This window comes from Sceloporus occidentalis, unplaced genomic scaffold, assembly GCF_023333645.1.
Source record: "Sceloporus occidentalis isolate IW3139 unplaced genomic scaffold, rSceOcc1.0.p SCAF_8, whole genome shotgun sequence".
Lineage (NCBI taxonomy): Eukaryota > Metazoa > Chordata > Lepidosauria > Squamata > Phrynosomatidae > Sceloporus > Sceloporus occidentalis.
In genome coordinates, this window is record NW_028316988.1 from 4095230 (window position 1) to 4112985 (window position 17756).

The 17756-nt window shown below is 45.4% G+C and overlaps 1 protein-coding gene across 1 annotated transcript in view; it reads right to left on the reverse strand.

The window, feature by feature from the left end:
- The window catches only part of NOC2L (NOC2 like nucleolar associated transcriptional repressor), a 50601-nt gene that overhangs the window by 4866 nt on the left and 27979 nt on the right, over positions 1 to 17756 (reverse strand). The window contains exons 14-17 of the mRNA XM_089534261.1: positions 15717 to 15818; positions 11377 to 11520; positions 10223 to 10336; positions 8415 to 8553 (exon numbers count right to left, since the gene is read on the reverse strand). Coding sequence (XP_089390387.1) covers positions 8415 to 8553; positions 10223 to 10336; positions 11377 to 11520; positions 15717 to 15818 — 499 coding nt within the window. The remainder of the gene's footprint in view (positions 1 to 8414; positions 8554 to 10222; positions 10337 to 11376; positions 11521 to 15716; positions 15819 to 17756) is intronic.

Below are 17756 nucleotides of genomic sequence, written 5' to 3' on the forward strand. Positions count from 1 at the left end.
AAGTTGTCTTTGTGGACCAGCCAGTCTTCTGCACCTGTCTTGCTTTGCTACCCCCCCGCTTCAGCTCCGCCAGAGCCAGCTGGGCTAAGTGCAGCCGATTACTCCTTGCCCAGAGAAAATAGCAGCGACACTTAGCTGTGTTTGTATGGACTCCAACAGAAGACAGGCAGGACGTTCAGCCAGGAGAGAGACATACTAGGCACACAGTTGAAGGTGGCATCTTCCAAATGTCTAACTGAACCTCCAAACCAAACTCATACAGAATAAAGCTGCCTAGTTTAAATAATATAGCATGGACTGCTGAAAAGAACTGGTCTTAGAGCAAATCAAGCCTCAACTATCACTAGAAATGAAGATGACCAAACTAAGGCGGTCATATCTGGACATATCATGAGATAACGGAACATTAAAAATATTACAATGGCCTGTTCCAGACTGCCAAAATAAAGCTGCTTCGGGTCTCTTTGGAGGTATGCTATTTAAACGATGCATGGGTCCTAAGAGTCCGGAGGTCGCACCAAAGCCACACTCCATTCCTAAGCACTGGAGGGCAGCTTTGGTGCAGCTTCCGGATTCTTAGGGTGCATGCATCATTTAAATAACATACCTCCAAAGAGACCCGAAGCAGCTTTATTTTGGCAGTCTGTAACAGGCCAATGCTTGCTAAAGTGGAAGGTGGTAAGAAGAGAGGATTGTACTACAGGTGGATTGATTCAATCCAATTACTAACAGTTGTTCTGAGTCTGCAAGACCTGAGTAGGGCAAGAGATCTTGGAGGTCTTTCAGGCATAGGAACGTCATAAATTGGAAGTCAATTTGATAGCAAACAACAACAAGCATCATGCCATTCCAACAAATTTATACAGACTTCATCCCCACGTTGCTACCAAGGAGAGAGGAGGTTTAAAAGAGAATGGAAATCTGAATTCTCCCAAATTGAAGAGTATGTGTTTACCAGAGAACTTTCACTCCATTCACCCACCCACCTAAATGCACCTTGGCTCCAACTTCAATGCAACCCCTTCCAGAGTATTCATCCCCCAGCCGCTGCCCCAACCTTTCCCCCCTTCCACTGCAAGATGGATGGCAGCGCCACTCCTGCGACAGATAATGTTGACAAGCACCTGAGCAGGCCTATCTCTGCGAGCGCAGGAGAGCAGCGGAAACAAAAAGACCGTCTCTTCCCCCATTCATCATGGAAAAGGATGATCAGCGACAGCCATCCTCCGCTGCTCTGACGGGGCGCCCTGATGGTGCTCAGCTGCACCTGGCAAGCGCAAAGCCAACACCTTGATTAATTCTTACTACCTTTGTGGCCGGCCAATGCGTCTGATACAGAGGAGCAGAGGCACATAAGGAAGCAGCTGTCACAACTTCAGAAAACACTTTTCTAACTAAATACCCCAGCGGGGATCTGCAATGTGATTTTACCGCCTCTTCTGTCCCTTTTTCTTCATTTGTTATGCTTTATTATTACAGTCGGCCCTTGGTATATACTGGGATTTGGTTCCAAAATCCATGGATGCTCAAGGCCCATTAAATACAAGGGCACAGTAAAATGGTGTCTCTTATAGAAAATGGTAAAATCAAGGTTTGCTTTTTTGAACTTATTATATATATTCATGTATAGGTCTATAAGACCCCCATGGATACCAAAACCTGTGGATGCTCAAGACCCATTAAATGCAACAGCACAGTAAAATGGTGTCCCTATATAAAATAGCCCAATCAAGGTTTGCTTTTTTGGAATATATATATATGAATATTTTCACGCCGGGAATGCTTGAATCTGTGGATAAAGAATCAATGGATATGGAGGGCAACTGTACATCTCTGCCAAGGCGCTTAACATGTAACACTCCCTCCTCTCTGTTTTAAGCCCACATAAGGCAGGTCAGAAAGAGCCAGACAGAATCAAATGACTGCCCTGTCCCCTGGTCCCTCTCCGAACGGACACTTATTTACCACTCCTATTCCAAAATGCTCACCCTCCATGAAATCTGAGTTCTCAGCCCCAGAAGAGTTGAATAGGGTTGCCTTAGGGTTATACCCTAAGTTGCAAGTGACCTGAAGGCACACAACAAAAGCAGTAGCCATAAATGTTGTGTGGCAGTGAGATATCTGGCCTTATACTGTCCATTGAAAGCCTTATCAATTAACCCACAGTTGTCCTCTCTTGTCCTTATTTTTTTCCTCCCTCTTAAAATCCAGATTGCAAGGCACATAAAATGGAGACTTATACGTGCCCACAGGTGTGAATGCCAGGCTCACATTAGTTTATGTAAGGCACCATGTGGCAGGGATGACACTTCCATCCACATCCGGGAGCTTTCCAAATTCCAGGCTGCTTTATAAAACCCTTCTCTCCTGTCTTCCTGGATTAGCAGAGAAGGCCGGGCTCCCAAGAGGGACAATTTGGACAAGGCCACCCAGAGAGCATCACGAGAGGGAAAGAATTTGAACCTTGCCCTGCCACTCCTCTCCAAGACGGCAACCCATCAGGGGCTTTTGCTTGCCTGGGGCATGCTAGGAGGAAACTGCCGTCCACTGTGGCATTATGCACCTCTTCCCCAGCCTCCTCCTTCGCACTCGGAGCCAAGAGCATCGTGTTCTTACTGGGCCACATCCCCGTGCGTTCCCCCACCGGAATCCCTGCTGGCGAGAGAAAGAGCGCCGGAGATATTAGCCTGACTTTTAATACAATTTGGTCGGGAAGCAAGCGCTCTAAAGGCCGCATTAATCACTTTAACGATGAAGCTATTACTGGAGGTGCAGCGGGAGGGGAAAGGCAAGGATGGGAAATTCTCCGCGCTCCCTCCTCCTCCTCTTAACCCTTCCTTCTCCTTCCCCTCATCACCCCCAGGACGGGTAGCAGACATTGTAAGAAAAGGGGCATCGCGCACACACACACAGGTTGTGGTTGCTGATGTGGGGAGGTGAGGTGCCGCATCCTTCCAGGAAAAGAGAAAGAATGGGCCTTGGAGTGCCATTTCCCACACTATTTTTTGCAAAACTCCTGCCACAAAGTGCAAGTGCTGACTTCAGATGGATTTCAAGAAGGCGTGGAGAAATTTATGGAGCGCATAAAAGTCTTATCAGAGGCTGTTAGAGTTTAGAAAAACAGAAACTCCTTGCAGAGAGGCAGTATAGCTCTTAAAATCAGTGCCAGGAGTTGTTGGGGTTGGGCAAGAGGGCAGTACTGCCTTCAGGTCCTTGACCATTACACTAGTAATATGATTACAGACTAGCATTATAGATAGCTTGGTACACAATTGTGAGTCTCAGACTATCACTTTACCAGGATTGTTATTGTTGAGGCATGTGTTGTTGGGTTGTCTTGTCGCTTAGCCATCCAGATCCATCTGGCCGGCCCAGTGAAAGGCAGAAAACTGGGCTGGAAACTTCTGGAGTGGTTTTGGGGAGGAGGGAAGAAAGGGGGGAAAACATTGCAAATCCCTCATAATTCTGAAGATAGAGTGAAACAATAATGGAGCAGGCCTATTAGAAGGAAGGAAGTCCACTAAATTCAATGGGACAGTCGCAGATAAATATATTTATTCCAGCCGTAGGCAGGTAAAATAGATACCTTACATATGCAGTTTTATAGTTCCAGTTGCTATTTTCGGCAGGATTTTAATTTTTAAAATTTGTATAGTTTACTACATTGTTTTACCGGAGTCAGCCACTTCCTAGTTACAAAAGCAGAATTAATAATAGTAATACCAACAAGAGTAGTAAGAATACCATCACGCTGCCAGGACTACAGCTCCATCCAAGACTCAAGAGGCACACACAGCCCTATATATGCATCACCCTCCTCTGGTGACTTATATCCTTCATTTAGTCAAGATGCACAAAGCGAGAGATAGGAACGCAACTCGCAAGCGGGCAAAAGAAGCACTACTCCCCCCAGGGAAAATCCTGAGATAATCATCTATGGTTATTACATAATCTATTGTCTCTTCCCGTCCACCTCCTTTCTTACCTGCTAACATTTGGGGTGACCAACTCATTTGCCGATACAAGGAAGATGCTTTTGGCCCTCTCCAACCCACCCTTCCGCCCCTCGCAAGTCGCCGGATCATTAGAGGCTTGCTAATAATGTTCTGTGCTCTCATGGGCAGGGAAATTGGTTCCCATAATGAAGGCAGAGGGAGGATTGGGGAAGAGAGGCTGTCTTCTCCCCAAGCTTTGTCCACTCCACACACACACACACAGAGTGTGCAAAAACCCATATTAAATTGGTGTAATATGATTACGCGCTGGATAAATGAAGAAACCTGCTAAAGTTCATTAGAGGTGCGCCGCTGCCTAATGCGGACAGATCGCTCATTACGGGCCCAGCCTGGAGAGACGCCTCAGCCGGCGAAGACGCGGCGGCTCCGCTCTTCCCGGGCTTTAATTGCCTCATGACAAGGCAATCCACCACCTCTCCCCGAGCCATTAATAACCGCCCGCAGCAGAAGCCTCCCCTCCTGGAGCTCCGTCAGCCGGTAAATGAGAGGAATGCCTCCGTTGCCGCCTCTCCCCGCCAGGGCCGCAGACAGGCCATTGATCAAATCTGGCAGGCGCGGGAGGCCATCTTGCTCTCCGCCACGGTTCCCAGAAATTCAATGTGGCTCTGGCCCAAGGCACCCCGGCCCCTCAACCTGCTTCTGTCTACAGCCAGAACCAAGGCTCCTCACTTTCTCCCTCTTAGCATCACTGGCCCATTCCACAGACAGACAGGGGAGTGATGGATCTGGGTTTAGGGGCACAGACAGTAAGAGCTGTCCAACAGTGGAAGACACTCCTTTGGAGAGCGGTGGAGTCTTCTTCTCTGAAGGCTTTTAAACAGAGGCTGGATGGTCATCTGTCAGGAGTAGTTTGATTGTGTGTTCCTATCCAGCAGGGAGTTGGACTGGACGTCCCTTGAGCTCTCTTCCAACTCTATGATTCTATGTCAAAAGGACGGACAACTTCGGGAGGTTGGTGAGAAGGTTTCAGCCGAACCCCTGGAACCCATATTCCCCAAACTGGGTGGCAACTATCCTTTATCTGGAATGTGGAGGAAGACGTCACAGTGCTCTCCTGCACCAAAAGTCCTTACAATTTACTACTGTACAGGTTTTCATGGACTGTAGCGCACAAAAACGTCTATAGAAATCATGGTCTCAAGGCAGCTTTCTTCTTCCATATTGTCAACCCTGCTGTATAAAGTAGCCATCTTCAAATATCTGAAGGGATATCCTGCAGAAGATGGAGCAAGCTAGTTTTTTGCTGCTCCAGAGATGAATCAATGGATTCAAATTTGAAGATAAGAGAATCTGCCTAATGTCAGAAAGAACTAAGAGGGACAGTGGGACAGGTTTCAAGAAGATGGTGGAGTCTCCATCTTTGGAGCTCTTTCAACAGAGGTTGGATGGGCATCTCTCAAGAGGGCTTTAGAGACATGTGTATTCTTGCATTGCATGGGGTTGGACCTTGCACTCCCCTCAAACTTTAATAGTCTAAGTACCTACCTTTCTTTTCCTTAGGAACTCCCACTATCTGGTTTCAGCAGATGATCCCTCTGGGGTTTAACATTATTTCTTCACACCACACTTAATTTTAGGCATCTTTGTCAGGTTTCCCATTTAGTCACTGACCATTCTTAGCTACTCTTTTCTGCTTAAGACTGCAGCACAGAAGGCCCAAAGGGAGCAAGGACTGGGTCCCTTTGCTTCAACTAAGGGTTTAGCCAATGCCCGAGTTTCAAGTTTGCAACGGGGAACGATCAGGAGCCAGGCTGCTCTCCAGACAAACCTATTCCACAGAGATTATAGTCGCTATAAAACGCTAATGAGTGCTTAACTACTGCAATATTTAATTTCAAAAAAAGAGAGAGCGGCTGCGAGCTGCAGCTAATTAACAGAAAATTGGTAATTTCCTAGCTATTAACGGCTTATTTTCCACTCATCTGCACACAGGCAAGAAACCAAAGCTAGACCATACATAGAAAACATACTTCGTCAACAAGGAAAGCCTTTACTTCGTTCTTGGGGGTATCTCTCACTTACTGATGGAAGCCAAGAACCCATGTCCTCCATCCAATGGTCATTCTGCTAGCTCTCACTTTCCATGGGGCTGTACTATCTCTAGTCCCTGTATTTGGGGGATACCAGCCAACGAAATATACCACTTCTCTTGGTGAAAACACCAACCGCCCCTCCTTTGACCAGGTCTCTACTTACAGACTGATTTATCAGATGGAAACATCTTTTGACATAGAATCATAGAGTTGGAAGAGACCTCAAGGGTCATCCAGTCCAACCCCTCTTGCATCCTCTTGCATTTTTCAGTGAATAAGCCTTTGTATATTTCAGTCTAACTGGGCTCTGCCATGCAGGAACACACAATCAAAGCAGATGGCCATCCAAAAGCCTCCAAAGGAGACTCCACCATACTGTTGAGTATTCTAATATCAAACAGTTATTGACATGAGGAAGTTCTTCCTAATGTTGAGGTGCAATCTCTTTTCCGTAGCTTGAATCCATTTCTGGGGCAGCAGAAAACAAGCTTGCTTCATCCTCATAATGACACTTCAATATTTAAACATGTCTATCGTGTCACCTATTACCGTTTTTTCCCTCAAGCTAGACATACCCAGCTCCCTAACCCACTCCTGACAGGGCATGGTTTCTAGACCTTTCACCATTTTGGTCACCCTCTGGACATGCTCCAGCTACGCTTTAATGCACCCCTGGAAACCCACCAAGTCTGTTTGGAACCATCTTGGGCCATTTGTTTCATGCGATAAGCTGGCTTGGCTGCTCTTTCCTCTGCTCTCCATGCACACTGCGCATGGACTGAGGCAAGGAAGGGAAGGGGTGAGAAAAGAGCTTGTGCGATGGAGGCAGGGTGCAAAAAGGGTGATTTCCAGCTGTGACAGTTCCTGCTGTTCTCCCGCCGAGGGAGGCTCGCCGCTTCCAAAATGTGTCACTTCGTTTCGTGTTGGCAGCCGGCTCCACGCCGACAGGATTTCCCCTGCCTCTTCCCTCGCAGGGAAAGTGGCGTGACGCTGGGTTGGCAGCTACCTTAAAAAAGCAGGCAGCATCACCGGCCCAGCCATGCGCAGCCTAATTGCCTCTCCAGGGGTGCCCAAACACCGTCACCGCTAGGTCCTGCTGCCGCTGTCCCTCCAACACACACACAAACACACAAACACACACCAGCAGCCTTTCTGCCACTTCTGGCATAGCAGCTGCGCTCTGTTCAGTTCATCTAAGGGAAAAGTGCTGACTAGAAAGACCAACCAAGATCAAAATCAGCCCAGCCCCGTGACCAGTTCCTTCCTTCCATCGCTATAACAAGGGCTTGCCAGGACCTGCCTCGACCGAGTCAAAAATTAATAACAAAAGATCCATATTTGGATAAGAGGAAAACCTGACATGCACGCATATGAACACACACAAACACATTCAGATCGAAACTATCTTTATGTTGCCCTCTCACATCCTTTGTGACCAACAGCAGCCATCCACAGATCTCCAGGGGAAAAAATCGACAACTCCAGCATCTCATATAAGATCCTTGCATGACTGAAGGAACAACTGCATTCTGATTATATGAGTTTTAACTAACTAATTGGATTCATTTAAGACGTCTTACATTTGCCTACAAACACCACCTGTAATGCAAAGATAAGGAAGAATGCTCTAGTGTTAAGATGTGTGTTCATAGATAGGATCTTTGGCAACATGCTGCCGCATGAAGTGCTTTTGGGGCAGGTTCCAGCCAACCAACCCAGCCCCAAAATTTCATATTCCATTGCATCCCCCCACAAACCCTGCCCTATGGTCCATTTATCTCCCTAAACCCCAAGTCGGCATTCCAAAATAGTTTTCAAGAGTAGCCACTTTTTGAGTTTAGGTATACATAGCTTTAAATTTCACAAATATCATAATAACGAATGTTAGCATTACATAAATAAAAGGCAAGCATGCAAACACAGAGCCAAACTGCTGTAAATGGGTATACCAAAACTTTTGCTTCCCTTTCTTCCCTTCTGTAAATTCCTACCTTAACCTCAGCAAACTTTTTAAAACCTTATTCTCAAATACCCTCAAAATGTATTCTCGAATTTAGCAAGTTTTCCCCAAATGCTTGATGTCAAACAGCCTCTCTCTCTCCCTCCTCCACACATATACACCTCAAAAAGTTAGAGATGCTCTTCTCCTGAATAATATGTCATTGAATAATGCAGAGAAAAAATGTTTCCTTCTAGTTGCTAAACCACTACTTCCAACCTGCCTTCGCTTCCCAGGAATGTTGGAGCTTGCAGCAGATTTGGCAGCCATGTGCAGACCTCTAGTGGCTAATGGACAAATTGTGCATTGGACTCCAGAAGATTCATTGCTTCATTCAGTCCCACAAACCCCATCCGGACCTCATACCTTTGACCAAAAGGCCACCGGTGCCTTCTTCCTCTGAGTCACTGTCCATCTCAAAAAGTTCCTTAAACTCCCTCTTGTCATCTTCTTTGTGTTCGCCTGGCTTCCTCCGCTTGATTTCGGGGAAGTTCAGGTCTTCTAGCTGTGGGTGAGTAAAGAGAGACAGAAATATATAGACAGTATAAATAAAAGTCCATGAGAAACAGCTTTAATGGTGCAATTTTTCTTTTGCTTTTCCTGTACCATAATGGGTTCCTCCAAACATGAACATGAAAGTATAACATCAGGGATACATCGTCTGATGATTTTTCAGATAGCCCTGACAACTAGAAACTTGGGAGTTAACAAGAGAGTATGATGTAGATGGATAATTTCAGATGGAGGTCTTGCTCACACTACAAAACTATAGTGGTATAATTCCACTTTAACTGCCATGCCTGTATCCTGTGGGGTCCTAAGCTTTTTAGTTTGGGGAGGCAGTAGAGCTCTCTGGTCAAGATTTCAAAATTTCCCTTTCTCAATGTCAAATCCCAAGATTTTATAGGATGCACGGCAGTGAAAAGTGGTATTAAAAGCCCTTGTGTGGTGTGAGAAAGACATGAATTAACGAACAACAATACAGCAAATCAGGTTCAATGCAAGCAATGTAAAGCGATGCTTCATGGATCGATGCCAATCCATAGGCTGGTTCACCACAGGTTTCCAGGAATGCAAAAAGAAACCAGTGTAGCCAAGGCACATAAATATGGTACAAGTCTCTGAAACATTAGAAAGAAATATTGCTGGTCCCCCACATCGGATAGCCTGAGAAACGCTATGCTTATCTTTGCATATAAACCAACTGAGTCTGAACTGGTGGAAGAGATATTGGAGGTCTCAATGAAAAAAATATATATACGAAGCAGTCGTGAAAGAGGAAAATGGAGGAATAAACAGATGCACGTCTCTCATCATTAAGGTGCAGTGGTAGATCATGGAATTTGTGGTATTAGAAGGAACAATGGTGTGCTTCACAGAAGCTAGAGGATGGCTACTGTGGGAAAACAGAACCTGATGCTGCTAGCAATGAGTGCACATGGAGAGAAAATTCAAGAGCTTGGGTACCCAAGGTCCACACATGAAAGCATGCAAGAGCCACATGAAGCCTATTAGCCATGAGCTGCCCTCATATGAGGACTTCAATCTGGATAACTCTATCTTGTAAACATGAGAGCATGATGAAGTTGCTTTTTTGGGCAACAACCCCCAACCCTCAGCCAGACGGCTGTAATTTTCCCATCCTTTACAGCAGTGGTCCCCAAACTGTGCCCTTTAAGAGATTTTGGACTTCAGCTCCCAGAAGCCTCGGCCATGTTGGCCAATAGTCTGGGATTCTGGGAGCTGAAGTCCAAAACCCTTAAAGACCACACTTTGGGGACCACTGCTTAGAGAGTAATGTATGCAATTTCCAAATGTCTTCCATAAAACCATAAGTTATAAAGAAGAATAGAAAAGGACATACTTATTTTGGCTTTTAAAAAATGTCTGTATCTATTTACAAGCTTCATTTCCGAAGAGGCATTCCTGCTTTTCTCTCTTACACACAAGTGGGAATGCCTCTTCCAAGATAGCACTCCTCATCCATGTACAGCATCATCAGCGATGCATTAAAATAACCTTCATAATATTTTTTAATAAATTAAAATCTTCTGCAGGATAGGGAACTTTATTCAGTCCAATAAAATATTGTTAGCCAATTAAGCCCAATAAATTAATCAACTTCAAGTTGAGGCAACTGAGGAAGAAAATGTCCCCATGCTATGGACCCATACCCGCTCTTTGCCGCTGATCTCCAGCTGTATCTCCTTCTCCCTTAGCTTCTTCCACTGCTCATAGTATTTCGTCAGTGGAGTCCCTTCTTCTCTGGTCTTCTTCTCCCATTGTTCCTGTGAAGAACCACAGCCAAGAGAGACAACACTAGCATGAATTAAAATCAGCAACGCAGCTGTCATTTCACATATCAATCTAATGCTTCATTGTCATAGGCACAAAAATTCAAAAGGAAGCGAGAATAGTTTGTGTGAAGAGGTGTAGGAGAAACAGCCACACTCACAGGGCACATTTTATCCACTCACAAGGGATGGTTTAGGCCAGGGGTGGACATAGTGAGGCTTGCATGTGCTACATGTGGCCTTTAAACCCATTTGTGTGGTCCTTGAAAACCACAGAGTTCTCCAGAGCAGCCCAACCAGTCCATAAACCACAGAGAGACCCTGCAAATGAAAACACCTCCATCCCATCCTAGTAAGTACCCTAGAACCTGCCCCCAAAGACCTCCATTTTCCTCTGCAGTCCTTCTCAAAAAGGTGACACAATATCACTTTCTGTAAACACTTTGAGAGGGACTGCAGAGAAAAACAAAGGTATTTGGGCTCGCTCTGGAAAGTGAAACCTGGGAGGGATTGAAAGGCCCCTAATAAATAATAATAATAACAATAACAACAACAACAACAACAACAATAATAATAATAATAAATATTTATTTATATCCCACCTCTTCTGATTGAGGATCTATATTATACCCTACATAGTTGCCTGCCCCTGGTATAGGCAGCATTACATCTGCACTGGTTCTTAACCACAGTCACTCATTTGTAAAATGTGAATGAGAGAGACCTAATACACTTTCTAGAGCTGGGGTTAAGAAGGACATGTCCAAAATGCTTTATTATATAGGCGAGAGATTATATATGTATATTTGGAAATATTAGCAAATGTAGGCAAATATTAGCAAATGTAGGGGTATCAGGATTGTTTGTGTGAGACGTAAGATTTGGCACATACTGTAAAAAGTCAAGCAAAGGTTTAAGGTTTCTGTCTAATCCTCCTCTTCCGTCCTTTCTATGCATGCAGTGCATGCAAAGCTCTGCCAAGTTTCAGCCAAAGTACATCTCCTAGGATACTGAAGGGAGCAAGGAAGACTCACCACAGCCTCCCGGTCGGCGACGCCAAAGCTGGCTTTCTGGCGCTTGGTAGTGATGTAGGCAGAGTTTTCCTGCAACTTTTCCAAGAGTTGACGGATTGTCTTGCAATAGTTGGCAACCTTGCACTCCTTCAGGAAAGACTTCAGCTGGAAGAAGAGGAGGAACAGGAAAGGAACAGGAAAGGGATCAGATGGGGAGTAAAATCAATGAAAAGCTCCCAATTTAAAGCAAACCAAAAGCAAACCAAAGACCTTCTGTTCCTCCCAACATTATATTTAGAACGTAGACAAAGCCAACAAAGGTTTAGAAATCAGGGCACGCAAAACCTAGCGAAACCGGAAGCATGGTTCTAATTTGGAAAACACATGAATAGGGATTAAAAATCCTGAGCAGAAAAGAACTAGCAAAAGTGGCTTTTCTCAAAAGGCAGATCCTAGTGTATCAACCACGGGCAACATGGGAATTGCCGGCCATGAAGTGCACCCCTCTGTTCATTTTTGCTGTACCCGAAAACTCCTCAGGATCGCCAAACCCAAAGCTCACCTCCAGGAAAGTATTAGTAAGTTTGCAAGTGACACAGGAAAAAGCTTTCCCATAAATGACAACTGTTTGATACTTCTTTTGAAGAAACAAAGGGTCTCTTAGGGACGACAGCAAAGGGGGAATGCCCCTGGTAGATTTAGACAGACCAAGCAACCCTGCAACCCTCTCCCAAATGTTGCCCACCTTTGCTCTGTATTCACAAAAATGTCGAAGGACTGAGGCTGTTAAAATTAACAGAACCTTAATCAATATTCCAGTAGTGATCACTATGAAAGGTCTGCTGATCTGAGAAATCAAAGCTTAGGAAAGTCGTCCTTTTAGTGTGAAATTGAAGGCTTTCATGGCTGGCGTCCATAGCTGTTTTGTGGGTTTTTCGGGCTCTGTGGCCATGTTCTAGAAGAGTTTATTCCTGACGTTTCACCAGCGTCTGTGGCTGGCATCTTCAGAGAATGCTGGCATGGAAGAGAGGTGTGTGTGTGTGTGTGTGTGTGTGTGTGTGTGTGTGTGTATATAATGTGACCCTGGTTGGAGTGATTTCCTTGTTAATCCGTGTATTGTTCTGTTGCAGATGGTAAGGACACAGCATATACTATATATACCTTCCATGTCAGCATTCTCTGAAGATGCCATCCACAGATGCTGGCAAAACATCAGGGATAAACCCTTCTACAACATGGCCACATAGCCTGAAACAAACCCACAAAAAACTATTACCCTTTTAGGTCTGCAACCCTTAGCAGTCTGTGGATTATGGGAGCTGTAGTCCAAAACAGTAACTTTCCATGCTCCAATTGAGGGGTGGCAACTTTGGAATGGGCCCAAGCTGTTAATCAATGATCTGCAACCTTAGGGTTGATCCTACACCACCAGTAGTGGGAATGGCACTCTGAGAGATCAGGGTTCGAATCCCTGCTCAACCATGGAAACCCACTGGGGGGTTTGGGGCATGTCATACTCTCTCTCAGCCTCAGAGAAAGGCCATGGTCAACTCCCTCTGAGCAAATCCTGGCAAGAAAATCCTGCGACAGGTTGTCGTAAGTTAGAAGCAAATTGAAGCCACACCACAACAAACGTGGTTCCTGTCACCCCTTTTCCTGGTGACAAAACCATCTACTTCTGATCTTAACCAAATGGACAGAACAAATTGGGACAACAGCTACACAGTTTGCCCTGGAACATCCAAATACATCATGAAATTAATACAAGATGTATTCTATCAGCACTCTAGCTTCCCCCCGTAGCATGGATAGCATGGCCAAGCATGTTTTCATGGGTCCCAAAAATCTGAAACTGTAGTAAAAGACTGAGAAGCTGATCGGAAACTAAAGGAGCAAGTCTAACCAGTGACTTCTCCTTCTTGCAAAGAAAACACTTCTGCCTCTAGCCAGAAAACAAGACTTGGATTTCATTAATTCAAGCAAATTAACTTATCCAAAACAGATCAAGACGCATTGTTTGCCTTGCTGGATGACTGAAAACATCTCAGTCACTAAACAAATACAAGAGAGAAAGAAACAGGAAGGGAGAGAAAAAGAAAGAAGGCAGAGTAAGAGGCAGGAAGAAGAACAAAAGAAAAGCAAGTGTGAAAGGAAAGAGAAAAGACCCTCTCTGATTTCAAAAAGATTGACTTGGGACATGAACCTCTGCCCCTTACACCTCTCTAGTGACTCCCCTGCCTAAATTATAGAATTCCTTTCCAAAAGGGAATTGCCCCTTCACTCCTGGGCCTGAGAGAAATTCATTTGCATCTAAAACTACTTATTTAGAGAGCATTTTGGTCTGGGAGGTTAACTTAGAAAGATGTGGCTGGGGAGCCTACAGTGCTCCAGATGGTGCTGGGCTACAACTCCGATCCAATATACCCATTGGACATACTGGTTTGGACTGATCAGAGTTACAAAATCCAGCAATCTCTGCAGCCTACTGGGAAAGGAAAGGGATTGAGGTATAGAAGTAGCATATAACAAGATTATTTAAGAAATGTGCACGTTCCCAAGAAAACAAGGGGAAAGGATGGGAAAAGATAGATGAAAGGGTTATCTCAAGAGATAATCCTACAAATAGCACTGCCGTTACCATCATATGAATGATCCCATCCTTTCCATAACGGAGCTTCTACCAACAGAAACTGCCTTCAAAATCACTCAGAACAGCTCTGATACACAAGGAGAGTACCAATGTCATACAATGAATGAAGTATTGGGTTGGGTGTTCTGAGATCCAGGTTGCAGTCCACACCAAGCCACACTATCCAACTCACTGGCTGGTCTTAGACCAGTCCACTTCAACATTAGGAGAAACCTCCGGACAGTAAGCCTGTTCAACAGTGGAAGACGCTCCTTCAGAGAGTGGTGGAGTCTCCTTCTTTGGAGGTCTTTAAACAGAGGCTGGATGGACATCTGTCAGGAATGCTTTGATTGAGAGTTCTTGGCATGGTAGAATGGGATTGGACTGGATGGCCCTTGTGGTCTCTTCCAACTCAATAATTCTATGATTCAGTCACTCTTTCCCAGCCTACCCTCTCTAAAGACTGATGTGGGAATAAATGGCAGGAAGAGAACTAACTTGAGTTCATGGAAGAAAACAGATACACAAATAGATGGGTAGGCAGACTGACAAATAGAAGCAAATGGGAGTTTGTCCCTTTGAGGCAAATGGGACACGACTTAACAGTAGCAGCTGGAATGATGGTTTTGAGTTCTCTATGTATCCATGCAAGGATGGCTTCATAAATCCTACCTCTCCTGTCCCTGCCTGAAAAACATGCCTTCTTCTCTCCCCGTCTAAGCTTTTCTTTCGCAGTTTGTCTTTCAGCGTTTCCCCTCCTTGGCAAAAGGAACAAGGGAACAGGCAGGCATTCGTCCCAGTCGCTTTCAAAAGCTAGCCAAGTTGGTGCATCATCAGAAAAAGAGAGGAGGGAAAGGGAAGGCAGAGGCTTTTTCCCTAGAAAATCCTCTGGAGTGTGGAGAATGAGCCAACCCAGCATCCTTCAACAAGGAGCTTGGGTTTATTAGCCAGAGCGGAAGAGCACCAAGCAGGTTCCACGTCACGCAGTCTCATTCTAACAACTCCCATCCCCACTCCAGTTGGTCCAAAGCCATTCATTTTGATCCACCCTCGTCGCTTCCTGCTTCTCAAGTAAGAAATGGAAAGTGGTAAATGTTCAGCTCTGGAACCCATTCACAGCTGAGCCGCCATGTCCCAGTTCAAGAATGAGCCAAGCTGAGCCTAGAGCCAAACACCCACAAGGGAAGGAAGGAGGGAGAGGGAGAATTCCAGGAAAGACAAAGCAAAGACAGAAAGGGAGACATTGGCTTAAGAGAGCTATCTTTAAGGGAGGGGTGGGTGAACAGGTACAGACGTGAAACGTAATGGAAAAAGACTCCTATAACCATTGCTGGCAAGCATGTGATGGGAGGTGCAGTCCAACTCACCTGGAAGGAGGGAGGTTACCTCAACTATACTATTTGAATAGGGAATAAATTAGGATGCCCATCATATGTTCCTGTGTGCCTTCGTGTAATTTTTGACTTATCCCTGTCACAGGATTTTATTGGCAGAATTTGTTCAGAGGGGTTTTGCCATTGCCATCCTCTGAGGTTGAAAGAGTGCGACTTGCCTAAGGTCACCCAGTGGATTTCCATGGCCATGCGAGGATTCAAATCCTGGTCTCTCAGTGTCCTAGCCCAACATTCAAACCACTATATCATGCTGGCTCCCAAGTCCATCTCAGACCAAAATACAAGACTGAGCCCAACAAAAGGAGATCACCAAAAACATTTGGGCAAAATTCCCTTACTTGAAGAACAGCAGGGAGAGCTAGCTCTGGAAAACCAATCATGTAGGCATGGCCATGAAGATACTCCAACGTCAGGTCATACAGCTGTTCAATGAGTCCATCCTGGGTGAGATAGAAGAGAGAGAGGAAAGACAGAGTTAAGAGCAGTCGCCATTCAACTCCAAGCAATCTTGGATGAAATGGATTACCTAGATCCATTTCAAACCGGTTTTAGGGCAGGCTACGGAGTTGAGATGGCCTTGATTGCCTTAGTCGACGATCTCCGTCTGGGCACCGACGGGGAAGTAGTGACCCTGCTGGTGCTCTTGGACCTTTCAGCGGCCTTCGATATCGACCATGGTATCCTTCTGGAATGCCTAAGAGAGTTGGGAATCGGAGGCTCTGCTTTGCAGTGGTTCCAGTCCTACCTCTTGGGTAGATTCCAGATGGTGTCGCTTGGGGACAGTTATTCCGCCAAGAGGGAGCTCAGGTCGGGCGTCCCTCAAGGCACGATTCTGTCCCCAATGCTGTTCAACATTTACATGAAGCCGCTGGGTGAGATCATCCGGAGACATGGGGCGGGGAGTTATCAGTACGCTGATGACACCCAAATATATTTCTCTATGTCTCAGACTGATGCAGTGACTAAGGAAGGCATTTCTCTTCTGAATGCCTGTCTTGAATCAATAATGGACTGGATGAGGGAAAACAAACTCAAGTTGAATCCAAGTAAGATGGAGGTACTAGTAATAGAGACTCCCAAACCGGGAATGGATTTATGTCAGCCAGTTCTGGATGGGGTCACACTTCCCCTGAAGGACTCTGTCCGCAGTTTGGGGGTGCTCCTAGACCCATCTCTCCATCTGACGGCTCAGGTGGATGTGACGGTCAGGAGAACTTGCTTTCAGCTTCGGCTGATACGCCAACTGCGCCCCTTCCTGGAGCGGGAAGACCTTGAAACAGTAGTACATGTGCTGGTAACCTCTCGGCTCGACTTTTGTAATGCGCTCTACATGGGGCTACCTCTGTGTCAAGTTCGGAAACTTCAACTGGTACAGAATATGGCAGCCAGGCTGGTTACTGGCACATCTAGATTTGCCCACATTACACCAATTTTAAAATCACTTCACTGGCTGCCTGTTAGTTTCCGGGCAAGATACAAAGTGTTGGTTTTAACCTTTAAAGCCCTACATGGCTTGGGTCCTGACTTCTTGCGGGAACGCCTTCTCCCATATCATCCTCCCCGCACTCTTCGTTCTGCTGGGAAGAATCTGCTTCAACTAAAGAGGACTAGACTTTTGGCAGTGACCCAGAGCTGCTTTTCAGCAGTTGCTCCTAGACTCTGGAACGACTTCCGGACGAGATCCGTCAGATCACCACCTTGGAAACCTTTAAGAAGACTATTAAGACGGATCTCTTCCGGCAGGCTTTTCCAGACTAGGTCCACCTCTATTTTCCTGCCTCCCCCCCCCTCCACTTCTCTCCCCCTTTCTCCATCACTTTTTCCATCCTATCTGGTCCCCGCTATACGTTTCTTTTTTTCTTTTACAAATCTTCCATTGATTTTAACTGTGATTTTATACTACTGTTTTAATATCTGTCTAGTTTAATCTCTTTTTAGTATTACTATGTTTTTATACTGGGGGGAGGGATAGGGGTTTTAGAACTTTAACTGTATTCTCATTATTAGTTCCCACTCAAGACCCCAGAACAAAGTATGCAAAAGATGTTCCAAAGTGGAAGGAGTATATAGTTAAGAGTGCGGCCTCCGTGTAGCACAATATTGAGAAAGGAAAGAAAAACAAAAGGCAGCAGCAGGTCCTCTATAGCTTTTCCTTGAACAGTACTTCTTATCACACCACCCAAACCCTTCCCTGTCTCTGGCTGTGCTTGTCAGAATCAAGATTGAGAAATTACCATTCCATTCTTTCCCATGAACCATTTTGGCCACATAAGCAACATTACTCCCAGCCCAAACAATGTGGAAGGGGGAATGGAATAGAAAATCCCAAAGGAAGGTTCAGCTGGCTGGAATTGATTTAAATACACTATTCCCAATGC